General features: G+C 43.8%; 1 protein-coding gene across 1 annotated transcript; it reads right to left on the reverse strand.

Annotated features, from left to right (window-relative positions):
• Positions 1-228: 228 nt before the first annotated feature.
• On the reverse strand, positions 229-699 carry LOC115331075 (the record flags this gene model as incomplete). Its single annotated transcript, XM_040218527.2, has 1 exon — positions 229-699. A coding segment is annotated over one exon (471 nt), but the record flags the coding sequence as incomplete, so codon positions are not given.
• Positions 700-19,974: the final 19,275 nt, after the last annotated feature.

Genomic DNA, 19,974 nt, shown 5'->3' on the forward strand with positions numbered 1-19,974 from the left:
GCGGATGGTGCCTTTGCGTTGTTTTTATTTTGTTTATTTATTTACCCCAAGGGCCCTTTCGGGCATTACATAGGGGGAATTTTTAAAACCAATATTAGAAGCAATACAAACAATGAACAGATAGCCGTAACACACTGCGAGCAACGAAAATAAAAAAAGGAGATAAAAGCCACGAAGAAACAATTCAAAGTTGTCATGACGAAGCAAAGCATACATAGTGATAATGACTTAGGCTTTTTCCGAGATAAAAGAAATGAAGAAGCCTAGAAAAGTTTGGTAATCCTGTATGACTGCAATGTTACTTGGTAAAGCGTTCCATTCATTCATTGCGAGGTTCAGCGGGGAGTATTTGTATAAGTCAGTACGCGCAAATACTGAATTTACTTTGTTAGGATGATCAAAGCGGGGAAAAATGCGAGTACCGGACGTAATGTGCGTTTGACGGAAAGATGATGAACTATGGTAGAATTTATGAAATAAAGAAAAACGTGCGATTCGCCTTCTGGTCGCGAGGGGCATTAAATCTAATGATTCTTTGATACGGGTGATGCTACTAGTAGGAGAGTAATCGCGTGCTATAAACCGGGCTGCTTTATTTTGTAGTGACTCCAGACCGTTAATTAAGTAATCTTGGTGTGGATTCCATATCACTGAGGTATATTCCAGTTTGCTTCTTACGAGGAATGTATATGCAATAAGTTTCGTGTTAGTGTCAACTAGAAATAAGTGCCTTCTCAAGAAACCTAATTTTTTAGAAGCATCCCTTAAAGTTATTTCAATATAGAGGTTCCATGAGAGGCTAGGTGTTAAATGAATTCCTAGATATTTATATGGTTTTACCCTTTCGATATTTGTATTGTTAATTTTATAAGCATGTTCGGTTATCTTCTTTTTTGTAGTGAAAGTCATGCATTTAGTTTTCTCTGTGTTAATCTGCGTTTGCCAATGGGAACACCATCTTGAAATTTTCTTGAGGTCAGCTTGAAGTAAAGCACTATCAGAGGGAGAGGTAATGATCCGATAGATGACGCAGTCGTCTGCGAAAAGCCGAATGGTAGAAGTAATGTTGGTATGAATGTCGTTAATATAAAGGAGAAAGAGTAAAGGCCCGAGGACAGAGCCCTGGGGAACACCGGATTTGACGGAGACAGGAGGAGAGACAACGTTATCTATAACAACACACTGGTATCTATTGGAAAGAAAGCCTGAAATCCATTTAACGATGCCTGCTTCTATCTTTGCTCCTCTTAGTTTACGTATTAGTCGTTCGGGGGGGACACGGTCGAAAGCTTTTGAAAAGTCAATAAATACTGCATCAGTGCTGAGGGATGAGTGAATACTAGAATGAAGGTCAGTAACTAGTTCAAAAAGTTGAAGTTCACAGGAGCGTCCTCGTTGAAAACCATGCTGATTTTGAAAAACAAGATTGTTAGTCACTATGTGATTCATTATCTGAGAATAAATAATATGTTCAAGCAATTTACAAGATACGCAAGTTAACGAAATAGGCCTGTAGTTTGTGAGAGAACTAGGGTTACCGGATTTAAAGATGGGTACGACATGGGCTAGTTTCCAGTCGTCTGGTAACGTGCAAGTTGATAGTGACTGTTTGAAAAGTGCTGCTAGGAGGACGCTGGAACAATCTTTAGTTAGTTTAAGTAGTTTAGTACTTATTCCATCTGGAGCAGGGCTCGAATTAGTGGGAATACGGTCTATTGCACAGGCAACACTCTCACTGGTAATAGTGAAAGGGTTCATTTGAGCGGTCACTGTAGCCATTGGCATATTAGTATCGGTAAGAGCCATCTCAAATGTGAATACGCTACCAAAAAATGAATTGAACGCCTTAGCCGTTTCTAAGGGGTTTAAAACAGTTCCCGCTTCTGACTGGATAGGAGGTGCTGTATTTTTGGCTTTTGGGTTTACCACACTCCAAAATGTTTTAGCATTAGAATGCGAGATGTTGTACAAATCATGACTAAAAAATTTAGCTTTTCTTTCTTGATTTTTTTCTTACACCATCTTGAGTGCTCGCGATAAGACTCCCAGTCACTATGAAGATCCGAGTGTCTGGCTTTTGAGAAAAGACGTTTCTTTTTATTAATGCAACGTCTCACATTTGTCGTAAACCAAGGATTAATGGCACATGGCAAAATAGTAATTTTCGAGATACAAAGTTCAGCCACCTCATTTATTTTATTACGAAAGGCCACCCAGTTTTCATTCACGAACTGGTTGTTCAAAGTTTGCAAAAAAGTAAAAGAATGATTGGACAACAATTGAAACATTAATTGAAGGTCGGCCTTTCCATAGTCAAAAATCTGTTTCTTTAAAACTTCCCGTCTCTGAACAGGAGCAGCAAAAACACAATGCATCATTTTATGGTCACTGATGTATTCTAAGACCTTGACATCAATAGCTTCTGGGTGGGTTGTTAAAACTAAGTCTAGAACAGAGTTAATACGCGTTGGCTCCGTCACAACTTGGCGTAGCCGGAAGGCTTCCATAACATCAAGGAACCTTTTGCACTCCTGTTTATTTCCACAACTGTCATCTACCTCTTGTGTCGACCAGTTGATACCAGGCAGATTAAAATCACCAGTGAGCATGACAGGAAAGTTTGGAAATTTGGTGTGTACTTGTTCAAGGCTAGCATTTAAGTTATCTACAAAGTCAGATGATGAGTCGGGCGGACGATAAAACACTCCAATCAAGCAAGGTTTAAAGTTTAGCCGTACAGTCACCCACAAGATTTCAAGAGAACTGGGAATATCAACTATAGAAGAAGTTAATTGACTCTTAACAGCAATAATAACACCCCCGCCTCGAGATTCAGTCCTGTCTTTCCTATACATTTGGAACGATGCTGACATGCTGAGTTCACGATCTGTAACTTCTTTAGAAAGCCGCGTTTCAGTACCCACCACTACATCGGCTGTACAGGCCTCAATACTGCAAGACAAATTATCTTGCTTGGGAAGTAAACTTCGAAAATTCGCCAAGATCAAAGAAAGCTGATCCCGAGGTCTTATCTTGTGTTTGTTGTTTTTGTTATCGCCCAGTCAAGCTCTAGTTTCGGCAGGCAGGGCCCTTGGGCTCTCCACCACACAGTCATTATCCGAGTCGTACCGATAGAAGGAATTATTTATAAGTATTTTGTCGTAGCAAAGCCTGAACTTACTATTTCCGAATCTTTGTCTTGCGAAGTCGCGCAGTTTTTTCCTTACTAATTGCATTTTCGGTGAGAAGTCCTCCTCTATCCATACACCAGAAAGCGCAGCGTCCTTTAGTTTATGTGCGTTCTTAATTACTTCATCTTTGCATTTAAAGTTCAAGAATTTTACGATGATTGGTCTGTTAAAACCAGGTTTCCGCATGCCCAGTCGATGTGCGCGCTCAATTTCACCAACATTGACGTGTAGGTTGGCAGAAAGAAACGTTTTCACGATACGTTCGTAATCCGACCAGTTCTCACGTTCGTTTTCTGGGAGTCCTTTAATTATGAGGTTATTGCGTCTCATTTGGTTGTTCAGCTCATCTGACAAGACTTCACTTTCACGCTGTCTTCGAGATATTGCCGCGCGCAAGGCTGAGAAAGCAACGCTCGGTCACGGTCCTCCAGAAAGTTCCCGTTTATTCATGTACCGCACGTAACTTCTATCATTTATCCCTGCTTTTGTTTTCTAGAAAGTGCGTGTTCATTCTCGCCCCGATCACGCGACGCTCGAACCGCTTTCGCCGAATCTTCGAGATAGCGGCGCACTCTAGATAAGAGGCCGCCCGCGACCTTGTCGAGTCAGTCTCGCCCCAGCGCTCGATTCTGCTGACACGCCGACTTCGACGCCCGCGACGCTCTGCTTTCTTCTGTTTCCTTCTTTATAGAATGTCACGGGTGGTGACCAAACAAAAAAACAGGAAATAAACAGAAAGAAATAAACGTTTAATGTGGCGAACTTGTGCCAAAAAATAAAGAAGGAAACAGAAGAAAGCAGAGCGTCGCGGGCGTCGAAGTCGGCGTGTCAGCAGAATCGAGCGCTGGGGCGAGACTGACTCGACAAGGTCGCGGGCGGCCTCTTATCTAGAGTGCGCCCCGACGCCAGTCTGTAATGCCGCGCCTAGTTTCCCCGGCGAGGAGCGAGGGGCGACAGGCTTTCACGTCGGGGTCGGTGCATCGGCGAAGCTGGACGTCGTGGCGATGGCGACCGGAACTCTCGGCGGGACGCAGGCTCGGGGGACTGAGGTCGTCGCAGGTACTCGTCGATCTCGATAGGGCGTTCACCATGACGGGGGCGCGGGTCGTTCGGGTGGAACCCGCGTAGCCCGAGTCGTCGGTATGGGCATCGGCGGTAGGTGTGGTCCGCTTCCCCGCAATGAAAGCACAGAGGGCGTCGGTCGGGCGTTCGCCACACGTCGGTCTTGCGGGGTGCGCGAGGCTCCGGGCAGGCGTACTGGACCTGGTCGTTGTGGCGTCGGTCGTGCTGCGGCGCAGGAGACTGACGTCGGGGCGGCGTGACATAGGTGCGACGAGGAGGCGGTGGCCGTCGGGCCACTGCGGCGTAACTCAACGTCGGTGGTTCCGGAGCGGTGCTGACGACAACCTCAGGCTGCAGCGCTTGCTGGACTTCTTCCCTGACAATCTCGGCGATTGAGGGCGAGGCTGGGCTTGCGGCGGCAGGTAGAAGTTTCTTGATCTCTTCCCGGACGACGTCTCGGATCATCTCGCGGATGTCCGCGGTGTTGCAGCCGGAAGGCGAAAAGGAACCGACGCCGGGAACTCGGTGATAGTGGGTGGCTCGTGCTAGAAGGGCACGTTCGATGTTGGTGGCCTCCGTCATGAAGCCTTCGACGGTGGTAGGCGGGCTCCGCACAAGGCCACCGAAAATGCTTTCCTTGACGCCACGCATCAAGACTCTGAGCTTCTTTGCTTCGGATGCTTCGGGATCGGCGCGGTTGCTCAGTCGCAGGACATCTTCCACGAAGCTAACGATGCTCTCGTTAGGGCCTTGAATCCTCGCTTGAAGAAGCTCTTCCGCGCGTTCTCTTCGGTGTTCGCTCATGAACGTTCTTCGCAACTCAGCCTTGAGTTGCTCCCAGGAAGTGATCGAAGCTTCGTGGTTCTCGAACCAGTTCCGGGCGGTGGCTTCCAAGGCGAAGTAAGCGTTTTGCAGACACTGTTCCGGTGTCCATCCGTTATGACGGGCCACTCGTTCGTACTGTTGTACCCAGTCGTCGATGTCTTCGTGGCTTTCGCCGTGGAAGGGAGCCGGTGTCCGAGGAGCGACGGGTAGGTAGACGACGGCAGGAGCGGTGGGGGCCTGCGACTGGTTGTCCATCGTCGTCTTCTTCGGCTTGGGTTTGTCCAGCAGCAAACCGTACTCCGGATCCTCTCCCTTGGTGCGGCGGCTGGTCCGAGTTTCAGGTTCCGCGCTGAGTGGTCTTCTCAGCGAGCTTGGAGTCGGGCTTGCACTGCGGGTCCTGGGAGGGGAACGCTGCACGGGCATGCGGTACCCAGCACCTCCACCAGAATGTCACGGGTGGTGACCAAACAAAAAAACAGGAAATAAACAGAAAGAAATAAACGTTTAATGTGGCGAACTTGTGCCAAAAAATAAAGAAGGAAACAGAAGAAAGCAGAGCGTCGCGGGCGTCGAAGTCGGCGTGTCAGCAGAATCGAGCGCTGGGGCGAGACTGACTCGACAAGGTCGCGGGCGGCCTCTTATCTAGAGTGCGCCGCTATCTCGAAGATTCGGCGAAAGCGGTTCGAGCGTCGCGTGATCGGGGCGAGAATGAACACGCACTTTCTAGAAAACAAAAGCAGGGATAAATGATAGAAGTTACGTGCGGTACATGAATAAACGGGAACTTTCTGGAGGACCGTGACCGAGCGTTGCTTTCTCAGCCTTGCGCGCGGCAATATTGTATTTACTTCAGTTCTTACTTCGCGAGTTGCGGCATTCACGGTAACCAGGTCTTCCTTTAACTTTGCAATCTCATTCATAGATTCTTCAAGATTTGAAACACGGCTGTTGATATCACTGATGCCTGCATTGATTTCGTTTAGTTTGTCTGTTGTTTCTTCCTGGTACCGCTTGTTTGATTCTAGAGATTCCTTCACAGCTGCAAGTATCTGATCCAGCTTATCGGGACCGGGGTTGGTTTTCACGTCACCAGCACAGATTAACAGCTGTGCAACACACAGACACATCAACAAAATTTTGGCGTCCGGGCACCATGTCTGAATGTATAATGCTAAGTGGTGAAAGCATGGTCTATTAATTGTCTTCGTACTTGTACGAGAAAAGAAACGCCAATTCGAATGCGGTAAGTTGACAAGTCGTCACCCATTCTAACTTACGCCACAGAAACACACTACTGGGATTTTCAACCGCAACAACAGAAATCACAAAGTTTTGTAGTTAGGAGGGAGTGACAGCTTACCTATAACAGAACGCAACAAGAACTGTGAATACTTCAGAAGAATGGTCGCAAATCCCGCTGTGGTAGTGGTTGTCGCTTCTTTTATGGTGATGTTGCGGTGTCGCCTCAGTCGCCGTCCGTGGTACGTGCAGTCGATTTTGCTCCAGGGGGAGGCGCACACGGGTTGCTGAGTCGCCAATCTTCGGTTCCAACAGAGGATGACGCGGCGAAGATGGCCAGGATCGGCGAACGGCGCTATAACAGAACGCAACAAGAACTGTGAATACTTCAGAAGAACGGTCGCAAAGCTTGTTTGTTTGTTCCTTGTACATTTTTTCTTATTACATCCATTCTTGTCGATGTCTATACAGTCCGAATACTGAAAACGGCGCTCTTAAAGGCCATGTTTCTTTCTGCAAACCGCTAGCAACGACGTCCTGGTGGCGGCAAGGATATATATATATATATATATATATATATATATATATATATATATATATATATGTATATATATATATATATATATATATATATATATATATATATAAACGAATATGTGCAGATGAATGAACCGTACTTATTCCAATGAATTAAAGAATCCAAGTTTTCAGGAACCCGCCGAAAGCCAATAAATGGCGGAGCCAGGATTTGAACTCTGGGCCTCCCAATGTCCGGTCGGGTGTGCTAACCATGATTGTAGTGGTTAGCACACCCGACCGGACATTGGGAGGCCCAGAGTTCAAATCCTGGCTCCGCCATTTATTGGCTTTCGGCGGGTTCCTGAAAACTTGGATTCTTTAATTCATTGGAATAAGTACGGTTCATTCATCTGCACATATTCGTTTATATCCCCCTCGGAGACCACGTACGATGACGTGAAGTGCCCGTGTTGTATATATATATATATATATATATATATATATATACATATATCGTTATGTTATTTCGACGAGCTCTGAATAAAATCTCGAAAGATGCTAAGTATTATGTTTTATTTCATTAAGGACCTTACCGAAAAACGCAGTATAACTTTTTACTGTCTTGATTACGGAACTGTGAATCTAATTTTGATTTGTTCTGGAAACCTGAAATCCAGGTTCGTAGGAATCTCACGATATTGCATGATCTGCAAAGACCGTCCTATCTTATGCAGTGTCGTGACTTATGTTCCAGTCACAACCCTGAAGCGACGGTCCAATTTAGTGGGTAATACTGTGATGATATGGAGAGATATGTTGATTTATGAGTAGCTGTGTTTGCTGCTGTTGATATCTCGAAATTCCAATTAGCCCCAAATTCTTTCAGCCGACATATGTGCTTATAAATTCATCGGTTAGATGTCTCGACTAAAGAATATACACATGGTAACACTGAAGCGAGGGGACAAAAAGGACGGACAGATATGAAAAATCCAAATGCAGCTAAAGATTTAATTTTCAGACCACATGCTTATATAATTAACACAACCACAAACGGAGACACGGCCTGCCGGAGATCACACAATCGTTGCAGATATGAACCGAAGAACTAAAGCACAAAATATCCTGCAACCAACAAGGGGTCACTGGTTTGTAGGGACACGGGGAAACCCTGAAAACCATCGTTCTCTCTAAAGAGAAGCAATAAACACAAGAAGAGTAGTACGCTGGGCAAGTTGGTAAACGTTGAACATGGTTAAAAATCGCGCACAAAGAGAGGATGACAAGCGAGGAAGGAACACAGAACACAGACGAGCGCGGACTCAAAGCTCTGGTATATTGAGTGAAGAAAAGAAAGATGAAGCACAATTTTTTTACAGGGGAAAACGGCACCAGGGGGTAAACAGATCAGTCGCAGTCAAATGATTGCAAGAAGGCAACTTCTTTTTTTCGCTCAAAGCTACCGACGGCTGACTAACGCAGCGATCGGCCAGGCTAAAGATGGTGAACGCATTGAGGACCTCGCGCGTTTTTTTTTTTAAAGAGGCCAATGATTGATGTTTTTTTCTTAAGGGGGTGTGCACGTACAGGTCTTACAGTGCACCGAAAGGTGACCTCCTACAGTGGATGTTAAAGAAGGTTTGTGCTCTCATAGCCGATCATTCAGAAACTGGCCCGTCTGTCCAGCATAGTATCTTCCACATGAAAAGAATGCTATATACAACGCCCGGTGAACAGTTAACAAAAGGCCGCACATGTTTTTTGTGGCACGTGTTTTATGATAATTTTTCTGCCTTTTCACGAACCTTAGAACAAATTTGTGGCATTTTTAGGGGCTTATAGTACTACGGGCACACCAAAGCTACTGGCCACTTGTTTTAGATTATGTGATATTTTGTGTAGGTATGGCATAACCACCACCCGGTTTTCGTCAACGGGGCGCCTAGTTTTTTCACCCCCTTTTACATTCTTTACCAGCGTTCCTATTACTTCAATTAAGACCTGACTCGCGAACCCTGAAGATTTTTGTCTATCGATTTGGCCCAAGAACTCCGATAAATGGCATGGAAATACAACTTTTTTTAGGGCTGAGGTGAGGCAAGATATAGCAATGCCTCTCTTCACTACCTTGGAGTGCGAGGATGAATAGTGAAGAATACTTTTTTTAGAACGTGGTGAGAATGACCAGCACAAGTCACCTGCGTGCAATGAGAAAAAAAGGCATAAAAATTGCAACGCCCCTCCTTTAGGCTTCTCAAAAGTAAAAGAGAATCCGAAACCGCAGGTATGAAAAATGTCCATACTCGTAGTGGCTAAATCTTGATCCGCAGTCTTTTTTTACAGTAAAAGAAAATCCTCTACATATCTGAACACGTTGGTAACAGGCGTGGACTTAATAGCTTAAGCAATCGCACGGTCAATTCTCGCAAGAAAAATATCACTTCAGACTGGCAAGACACAAGACCCAATACACACCCCCGATTTTTGTAAAAAAAAACAATACCCCGTTGTGCCATCCGACAAGTGTGGAATTTAAATAAAATTGCAGTAGTTCAAGAAAACTGTCTGTAGTAACCCCACTTGAGTTCCGGAAAGCAATTTCGTCTTGGTATTTAATGCAGTCCCTGACTGAGCTAAGTAAAGGGTTATGAGGAAGGGTTATGAGGAAGGGAATAGAAAAGGTCTTGTACATTTACGCTAAATGCACCGTGATTGGAAAATGAATTTGTCTTTAAGGTTTCAACAACAGTTTCAGAATTCTTAACCAAGAACGGATCCTCAATCCGCAAAGCGGAGAGGTGTTTTTGGAGAAAGGCCGTCATTTGCGTTGCCACGTACCCCTCTCAGTGACTATAGCTCGAAAGGGACAGGCTTCCTTGTGCGCTTTGGCAATAAAAAAATACATTTAGTTGCAGTCCGACATTTTTTTTTTATGTTGTCAGCCAACTGAGTCAACGACAAACTCTCGCCTATTCATTGGGCGTTGTATATAGCATTCCTCTTTCACGTGGAAGATTCTATTGTTGGACAGACGGGACGGTGTCTGAATGACCGGGTACGAGAACCCAAACTTTCTTTAGCATGCACTGTAGGAGGTCACCTTTCGGTGCACTGTAAGGCCTGTATGTGCACACCATCTTTAGAAAAACATCAATCATGGGCCGGTTTAAAGAAAAACAAACGCGCGAGGGGCTCAAGGCGTTCGCCATCTTGAGCCTGGCCAATCGCTGCGTTAGTTAGCGAAAAAAAGAAGTCGCCTTCTTGCAATCATTTGATTGCGATTGATCTGTTTACCCCCCCCCCCCCCCCCCGCCCCCCCCCCCCCCCCCCCGGTGCCGTTGTCCCCTGTAAACAATTGTGCTTCATCTTTCTTTTCCTCACTTAATATACCAGAGCTGTGAGTGCGCGCCTGCCTGTGTTCTGTGTTCCTTCCTTGTTTGTCCTCGTCTCTTTGTGCGCGATTTTGACCCATGTTCAAAAATAAACACAAATGAACCAAAATTATTACTTCAACCACGTCCTTTCCCCCGGCAGGTGACCAAACTGAGGACACTACTCGTTTTCGCCTCAAGCACCGTAGTAAAAACAAAATTCGTTTCCTCACGGAGCTTTACTAATTTTCAACTTCATGTGGAGAATTATGTTTTGTGTGAGTATATTTTTAGAGCGTAGATTTTAGGCGCCCGTTTCGGGGTTGAGCGGCCTCGCCGTTGGCATAAACGCGAGTTGCATGCAGCGCACGTTGTATGCAAGCTTTGCATAAGCGTTGCGTGCAACGCGGGTTTCATGCAACGCGCATGCAAAGCTTGCACGCAACGCATTGCATACAAGCGGCGTAACGGCGCGTTGCATGCAACGGAGAAACCGCGCGCTGCCTTATGGGTAGTCTTCCACAATGACGTCACGAGGGTTGCCCTCGTGAGGGCTACGAGAGTTACGAGGGTTACTCTCACGAGGGTTGCGAGGGTTACCCTCACGAGGATCATGAGCGTTACCCTCACGAGGGTCACGAGGGTTACCCTAACGAGGGGTGCGAGGGTTAGTTACCCTCAAAAGGGTTATCGCCACGAGGATTACCCTAACGAGGGTCACGAGGGTTATGGGAGTTACCCTTACATTACCCCCCTGAGGTCACGTGACCCCCCTGAGGTCACGTGACCTCAGAGAGTCACCTATCCCTCAGTACCCTTCCATCCTCCTCCTCAAGAGCTGCGCTCTATTCCGGCGTTACTAGGAGTTCTAAACGGATTTTTTTTTATTGGACATATATTATCTCATAAGGACGTGCACGTTTCAACCGCCAAAAGCATCATTTCTTCCTCTCACATCGAAATATTGTAAGAACTACTTCGCGCGGCGTATGAAGAATGCTCAAAAGTTCCTTTTTTATGAGGTGAAAACAAGTCTACTCTAAAAACAATAAACGACGGTAAAAAAACAACTAAGTGTTAAGAAACGTTAGAATATCGTTTGTAAGAGAGTGGACAAATAGCTAAAACATCCACTATCTTTTTAAATCATCAACGACTCCTTTACAAGGGGTTTATAGATGTATCTTTTCTTCCACACTTATTTTTTTACGCATCCAGTATACATTGCAGCTAATATTCACCAAGTGCCGCATAAGATTTCGTCTACTGATGAGCATTCTTCTTCTGTCGATCAGTCGGTAGAGAGACTGAGCAACTTTGAAGTTGGAGAGTGGAGTTTTTTGTTGTTTACAAAATATGAGAAATAAGTTGGATCGTGCGTATTCTGTTCTTCCGAAACCGACAAATCCGGTAAATTCGGCTTGCCTTCGGTCAACGCGTTCAACGAAAAAAGTAAACAAGCCGGTCGGCTCCCTTCATCCTTTCCAGAAATCGCTGGGCTCCACTTGGTTCTTCATAACAAAACTATTGAAAGAGAGCCAGTTTCAGTCTGTGCATAACAGGATTATGAGTGCTAGTGACAGTTCCTGGTGCGCAAAGGTTTTGCTTAAGGACCAGAATGTTGATTTACCTTTGATCGTGGTGGTAACGAAGATGGCTGTTGGCGGAGCGTAGTTTATGGTTTGATGCAATATTGTCTTAAGGGTTCTGTGTGTTAAAGCCTTTTGTGTTGACGAGTGCTGACCAGTTGCTGACTGATATTCTACCTTTGCAATGTGAGCCGGTACAGGTGTTTTCGTTGGGTTATTTTGATACGAAGTCTAACGGAGTTTCGGGAGGAAAATTTAGTGCTGTTCCAGTCGCAATTGGGGAATGACGTCGAATTTTTGTTTTTAACTTGTTGAGCTTGATTTAGGTCTACTGTGACGAACATTAAAGCGAAGTGGCTTTTGCTGGAAAAGGGGATCGGCATGTGTTCCCGGATGGCCCCTGTGCTAAGTGTTGCCAACCTGCGTGGTCATTTCTTCCCCGAATTTTATTGAAAAATTCCCTAGATTTCCAGAAAATCTGTTAATTTGCTTCAGTATTCAGATTATCGTTATGGAGTAGCTTAAGAATAGATTCCTGTAGTTGGGTGGCCATTTAAATGTTAAATTTGCTTCGTTCAAATATTTTTACAGAATTAAATTTTGTTACTTTGGCCCTGTGTGGCCCCCAAAATCGTTGTTGTTACCACTGGAGATTATTACTTGCCCCGACAATATACAAATATGCCTTTTTCCCGCTGCACTCGGCCGGCACGATGAGGAAAAGGGAAAGAAACGTGTCTTTAAACCGCTCTGAAACCCATAAAAAGACAATCCCTAGAATTGTGCAAATTTCCCTTTGCCCCTGAACGATGACGGAAATCCCTAGACCTAGGGGAACATTTCTAAGGTTGGCAGCACTGCCAGTCCTGGCTGAAGTAAATCTATGTGTTATTCATTTTTCTGTGCCTGAGTTGCACCGTTTTCTGCAAGTGTTGTGCTAACCCGTAGGTATGTAGGCGATATTTTGGTGTGCAGTTTGGACTCGGTTGTTGATTTTGTCAACGTGCCGCTTTTGCAAGCGGCTCCAGAGTAATTATTTTCAGTAAAAGAGGCCCAGAGTGGTCGTCCACAGTTTTTAGGCATCCGTCTTTTTGTTAAAAATGGTCTCCGCTGGGGTTTAGGAAGGAATGCCACTAACCCCTTTTCGTCTAGGTTAAGTTGTAATTCTAAAATTCTAAAGTAGGGCGTGGGTGGAATCGATGATGCCTAATTCACTGAAATACCCCTGTGTATACCATCCGGTACATCGGTTGGGAAAACAGCTACGTAGATTGTCCTTGGCAGGTTATGGCAGCGATTTTGTATATATAATTTTCCTTCGGTTGGTAATGCACAGTGATATCGGAAGAGATGGTGGAATAGGTAAGAGAAAGGTTGCTTGATTTCCCCATTTTCATAGTTCGTCTCATTTCCTCAAGGCCTGGACAGGAAAGTTCGGAATTAGTGGAGTTTGTAAACCCGATTTTTGTCTGGACAGATTCACCTTTTTTTTTTTTTTTTGCGGAAAGAATTGTTTGTAGTAAAAGTCAGTGCAAACTTCTGTGAGTTGTGATATTGGTTTAGTATACGGAATTTCCGTGAAGTTTGGTTCTTGCATTGTTCGCCAGTCTGCTATATGCATTAACCACCGTCTGTGTGAACACAAGACGGGTGTCGAAATAACAACGACGCTTCCGAGTTGGCCAGACACATGCCAGTGTGCATTGATTGTTGTGTTGTGTGGCACGTAACTGAGAATCTGTGTAAGGAAAAAAAACGTCTATAAATGTATTGTAAAGGCGTCGCTCATGATCTCCAGGAATAGTGGATGTTATAGCAGGATGTCTGTTGCTCTTACTAACCGTATCAGAATGTTTCTTAACGCTTAGTATTCTTTTACCGTCATTTTGTTTAATTGACCTAGGGACAAGTGTTCTCAGGTCGGCCGCCGGCCAGAGAGAAAATTTGTGCTTGAAGTGCTTATTTTGGTTCTATTGTGTTGGTTGTTTGACTTAAGAGAGAGCATTGGTTCTTTCAGGGTTTACTTCTGTCCCAACAAACTAGGGACCGGTTGCCGGTCGCACGGTCTTCTTTTCGTTTGTCTTTTGGTCTTTTCTACCATTGTTGTGTGACCTACAGGAGCGTGTTTCTCCTTTTGCGGCTGTGTGCCTATTTAAGGATGTGGTTACAAAAACAAATCTTTAGCTGCGTTCCGAGTTTCGTGTCTGTCCGTCCTTTTCTTCCCCTCGCTCCAGCGTTACCATGTTTATCCTCAACAAGCTCGGCTGTTTACTTGCTTTAACTGTAATAATATGAATTGTATATAAGTCCGAGCGTTGAAGGTTAACAAGTGTTTAAAAGATTGACACGATACACATGACGTAAGCCATTGGAGTTACGAAGCTTAAGCAGCAGGCTTCGCTTTTTTTATAGAGCAGGTGATAGGATTTGTCACAAAGTCTAACCCTAATTCATTCATCCAAGACGACAGTGTTCTTATCAGGTAGTAAGTTGCTCCAATGAGCAGGTAGCCAACATCATACTTTCAGCTGAGGGGTGAATGAAGTAGAGATGTAGCGTGAAAAATATAGAAGTGCTTGGTGTAGAGACTACGTAGGACTAACACCCTAGTGGCTACCCATTAGGCGGTAGTTCACCTCCGCAAGTGACCCGTGACTAGTGACTCCATTCAAACATAGTGTTTGACATGTGCATTTTACATCAAGCTTTGGTATCGCAAAATTCGCCCTCTGCATGGGCGACTGCAAGGTACTTTACCAAGGAAAGGCATTCTACATACTGCAGAATTGTCAGAACGACCAAACTGTTTTTTTTTTATTTATTAATTTTGTAAAAAACGCCAGATGACGCAACTTTTACGTTGTCCCCACTTTGAATTTCCTAATTTAAATTTTTAGGTCAGGAGTGGGAATGTCTATTAAGAGAACGTTGTGGCAAATTAACGAAACTCTAGATAGGTTTTTTGACGACCTTGTCTTCACTTTCATCTTGACTATATTTTCATTTCAAGAACCCACAGATACATCGAACAAAGTTGTTTGATTGCCTGCAAACATATTTGGTTGCCATGAAAACACTCTATCCGGTGAGTCTCATGATCATCTCTTGCCATCAGTCTAGTGATACATTTTGTTGGGCTAGGAGCATCGTAATACACATTTAATTTGATATTGAATCAGGAAGTTGTTTTTTCTTTCTGCAGCTGTAATTCAAAATATCATACTTTGACATTTTATGTCATGTAGAACACCCCTTTCGGTTCAGCAGCGTCGCTTATATCAACAAGAATACTGATTTTATAACTGCGCGCTAGACTGGCACTTTGCTAAGTGCTTGTGTGCCGAATTTTCCGGGCTACAGTCGGTGCACCATGAACTCTAAAAGTTAAACATTTACGTGGTGCGGACCATCTGCAGATGCGGACGAACAGATATATGTTTCTTCACATTTATCATAGTGAGACGTGAGGGGTACATTAACGACAGTCATGATGCATTTATGACACATGATTCTTTCTGAGTCAATAAAGCTTGCATTTCTAAAGGTGTGGTCTGTGTGATAAATGTTAACATGCGGGTTATACACCAAGTGCGCACTATCTAAGAAAAAGCTTTTTAACTCGATAGCATAAAGGAGCTCGGGTCGCAGAAAAGCCCTTGTCGGCGTCGGTGGCGTCGAGAAGGAAAAAATATTGATTGGTCGAGATGGTCATCACGTCACAACCACATTACCTGGCACGAGAATGTCAACCAAGCAACGCTCGCACGAAACTTGACGTCACGCGTGGAATGAGAGTGATTAAAACATGACATGTAAGTCGAATTAAAAGCCGCCGCATGTCTGAAAAGATTTCACTTTATAAAGTAATGCATTTGCCTAAAATATTTGCAGAATTTGATGTGGGGTTTGAGCCCACGACCCCTCGGTTGCGAACAAGATACGCAACTAACTAGGCCACGCAGGGACGCTTGCACGGCTTGGGAACGAGCGGGAATTTATATGTATCGCTATCGCGCTCCACACTTAGAGGCGAAGCTTAAGTGTCCTCCAGGTTGTCTTTTTCCCTGTAATCTGCACTGGCGGAATATGCACCGAGACGTACTATAATTTACGACTTCCGATGAAGTTAGTGCTATCACGGAACTACGCCCTCCTGAGGATTGCGACTTGGCATCGGTGAGCAACCTTGTGGGAAACTGCAGCGCGTGGTGTTGTGTGGAATCTTCGTTGGTGGCACTACTTGACAAGGTCGATTCTCTCGTTAAAGAAGTTGCGTCGGTCAAGGCGGAAAACGAGTCTCTGATTCTGCATCTGTCAAGGAACACGGCAATACTACGTGGTTTTACTGCCCAAAACGTTGAGCCACGGCTGACTACAACGCCGTCTGCGCAACCCGGTCCTTAGTCCGCCAGCGTGGCGGAGGTTCTTCGGAAAGATTCACTAGGCCGGTCCACTGTATCAACCAATCTGGAGGCGTCCGGAAGAAGTTTTACATCTACATCTGTTGTGGCTCTTGGGTCCTCCGTACTGCCGTCCGCGGTGACCGTGCCGATAGCTTCACACTCTCCAAAAAAAGAAAAGAGTCAAGCCATCCTCCAGTTCCTGCGCAAGCAGTAAGCTATCGTCAGCCCCTAGGGCACAAAGGCTCAAAGCGCTTTTCGTTTCGCGTCTCAACTCTGACACTACGTGTAGTGATGTTTGGCAGATGCAAACTGCAGTTTTGGACGGAAAATATTTTACATTCACCAAGTTCAAAACTAGACACTAAAGCTACTCTTCATTTCGCATTGCTGTGAACGAGGATGACTTCGACAAAGTGAACAATGTAGAAGATAAAGTCGATGTTGCACGGCGCAGGGAGGATCGTGACACAGCTATGCCCAACCAGTTTGTCAAATGAATTGTTCAGTGTTTTATCAAAATGCTGTGGCCTGTGTGCGAAGGCTCCTATTTGTTCAATAATGTTGTTCTAGGGGATTACGATATCATGTCGTTAAGTGAATTTTTTTTTAAATAGCTCATCTGCATCCCTTGACTATTTCCCTTTCGAATACACAGTGTTTCGTCGGGATCAAAATTATGAAAAACTTCCCGTTGAATTCGGGGGGGGGGGGGGGGGGGGGTACTCATAGCAGTTCAGAAACATTTACGGGCTATTCGCCGGTTTGATCTTGATATCGAGTGCGAGTCCGTTTGGATTGAAATATCTCTTCGTGATAACAATAGCTTACTTATAGACACTTTTTATTTTCGTCCTAATGTCGGTGGATCTAAGTTATCTAACCATTTAAATATGCTAGGGGATAAATTGTTTGTGGACCAACATTTTTGACTCATACAAAGTAATTTCAATATTCCTGAAATAAACTGGAATTTGGAACATCCTGCAGTGTCTGCTCATACTGACTCATTTAAAGCGAATACCCTTCTTTCATCAGTTAACCTTCTCGGATTTACCCAAATGATCGGTCGTCATAGCTCAGCAGGAAATGTGCTGGATCTGGCCTTGGCCAACTTTCCTATTGACAGCCTGATGTCTTTTTCCAATCCGCTTCTTTTGCCGCCACTTTGGCGGGTTTTTTTTTTTCCTTTATGATTTCTGTGGGGAAAATAAAGCACAAAAACCGTGAGTCACTTGCTTTCTTAAGAGTCAATTTCTTTGGCTTTTATAAACATTTAGATAATGCAGATTGGACTTTCATATCTAGTATGACCGATGTAAATCGCGCCGGTGAAGCGCTTATTAACTATATCGTATATGCACTTGAAAGGTTCGTTCCCAAAAACCGTCCTTACAGAAGTCGTTATCCGCACTGGTAGTTCAAGGAGCTTAGATCAGTTGTAAGAAAAGAATTGCATTGTCATAGGAAACATAAGGTCGCACATTCGGTTTTTTGGTACCTAAAATATTCCGAGTTGAGTGCGCTAGCAAACACATTGTTGAAGCGCGATAAAATATTACACCGTGAGTCAGTAGAGCGTAGCTTAAATCGTGATCCAATGCTTTTCTGGCGATATGTTAAGGATCGCACAACTACAACTTTGTCATCAATAAGCATAGCTGACTCGTCTGGTAATATGCTGTCTGAACCCGAAGCTGTATCAAATGCATTCGCAAGTTATTTTTCTTTGGTTTATCCTTACAGCCAAACTGGACTGTTTGTGCCCGGCGTCAGTGATAATGCAGATGCTAGTGATCACCTCTCAATTGTATCTCTCGAAATTATTGATATTGAACTTGCTATAACTGAAGCCAAATTTATCAGTTGCACTTGACGGCATCTCAAGCTTCAGTGTTACAGCATGCTCCTCTATTTTCGCGCCCGTCTTAACGCATATTTTTAACTTGTCATTAGAGAGCCTTACATTTTCTTCCCTGTGATAGAACTCTATTACTGTGCCAGCACATAAGAATGTCAGGACGGGTGATGTAAAAAATAGCAGACGTGTGTCGTTGCTATCTCCCTTTGCTAAGATCTATGAGGCTGTTTTATTTGAGCGCGTTTAAAACTTTTTAAAGCACAAGGTAAGCCCTTCACAACATGGCTTTATGCCTCGAAGGACTGCTGAGACATATCTAAAATCTTTTTTTGAATTTTGATTTGCCTACTGTGTGTCCACATGGACAGGTAGACGCTGCATATTTAGACCTATCTAAGGCTTTTAATCTGGTAGACCATTCGCTCCTTACACACAAACTAAAATTCTACGTCGTGAGTTCCTCTTTTTGTTCCCTGTTTCTAGATTATTTGTCTAATAGACGCAATTTTGTTCGAGTTCTTGGATACCACTCCCGGCCTAATGTTTCTCCTTTAGGTGTGCCGCAGGCTCAATACTTGGGCCGATCTTATTTTATGTTTTTATTCATGATTAGAACTAAAGTTTTCACAATTCGGTCATCTTGCAATATGCAGATGATATCAAGTTGTTTAGGCAGATCATATGCTTGGAAGACAAGAACATATGAAGGATATTAGGCGTGTTTGCAGTTGGTGTCGTCGAACATGCTAACGCTCAATCTTTCTAAAACTTTAATTATATCTTTGTCTACAAAGGTAGGAAAAATAAAAAAAATTATTACCAGATTGGCAATGATCCGCTGTGAAGAGTCGAGTGCACGCGTGATCTTGGTGTACAGATAGACTCTTCGTTATACTTTACTGTACATGTTAACAACGTTATGAATGGCTCTTTGCATAAGCTGGAAGTAATTTCTAGAATGCCGGGTGAGTTCTCCACATCAACCTGTATTCTACGGTCATATTTCTCGTCGATCCGGACTAAGTTGGAGTTTTCCTCTGTAGTCTGGAATTGTATTAGTTCTACGAGCCAAGACGTGATTAAAAATGCTCAAACGCGTATTTTTCCCCAAATTGTTTATAATCTTTACATTGGTCGTACTGTTTATTATTCTGATGCGCGAGTGTTGGAACGATGCAAATGCCCTACTTTCAGGTCTAGACGGCGTAAGCAAGATCTCATTTTTCTCTATAAATGTATTTATGGTTTAATTGATTTCCCCAGATTTCACATCTGTTATTAATATTCACGTTCCGACTCAAGTTTTGTGGGTTTATTCGCCTTTTTATGTGAATTACATTATCCCAATCAGTCCCATGACTTGAATTCAAAACTTCTACTATACCCTCAGTGGAAGAGATATTGATGTTCTTAACCCAAATTTCGTAGCTTTTGAGAATTTTGTAATAACCTGTAAACATTTTATTGTTCATCATTATTAAGGCGTCAAGCTATTCATGAGCAGAGAAAATAAACAAGTGAATGATTGAGTGAACAATCCGCAACATAAAGTAGTCATAACTATGACAATGATATTAAAAGCCTTGAATCCCTTCGACCTAATTTAATGTTCGAAATATGGCTGGGACATTTTATCAAATCGCCACCGCGTCTGCTATCACGCAAAGTACTTGCATGAATAATGACTTGCATTTTAAGCAATCCACGTGATATCATGAAGAAAAAACAGTCATGAAGTGAAATGAGGCAATTACTGCAAACGTTTTCAGCGCAAAAAAAAAAAAACAAACAAACAAAAAACAATATAACTTCCGAAAAAAACCCTAAACTCCGGACTTGGAGAACGAATGTCGTTCAAATATTGTCACGGGTGGTGACCAAAAAACAATAAATACACAGAAAGAAATAAACGTTTAA

The sequence above is a fragment of the Ixodes scapularis genome, unplaced genomic scaffold, assembly GCF_016920785.2.
Source record: "Ixodes scapularis isolate PalLabHiFi unplaced genomic scaffold, ASM1692078v2 PGA_scaffold7__128_contigs__length_106722199, whole genome shotgun sequence".
In the NCBI taxonomy this organism is placed as follows: domain Eukaryota; kingdom Metazoa; phylum Arthropoda; class Arachnida; order Ixodida; family Ixodidae; genus Ixodes; species Ixodes scapularis.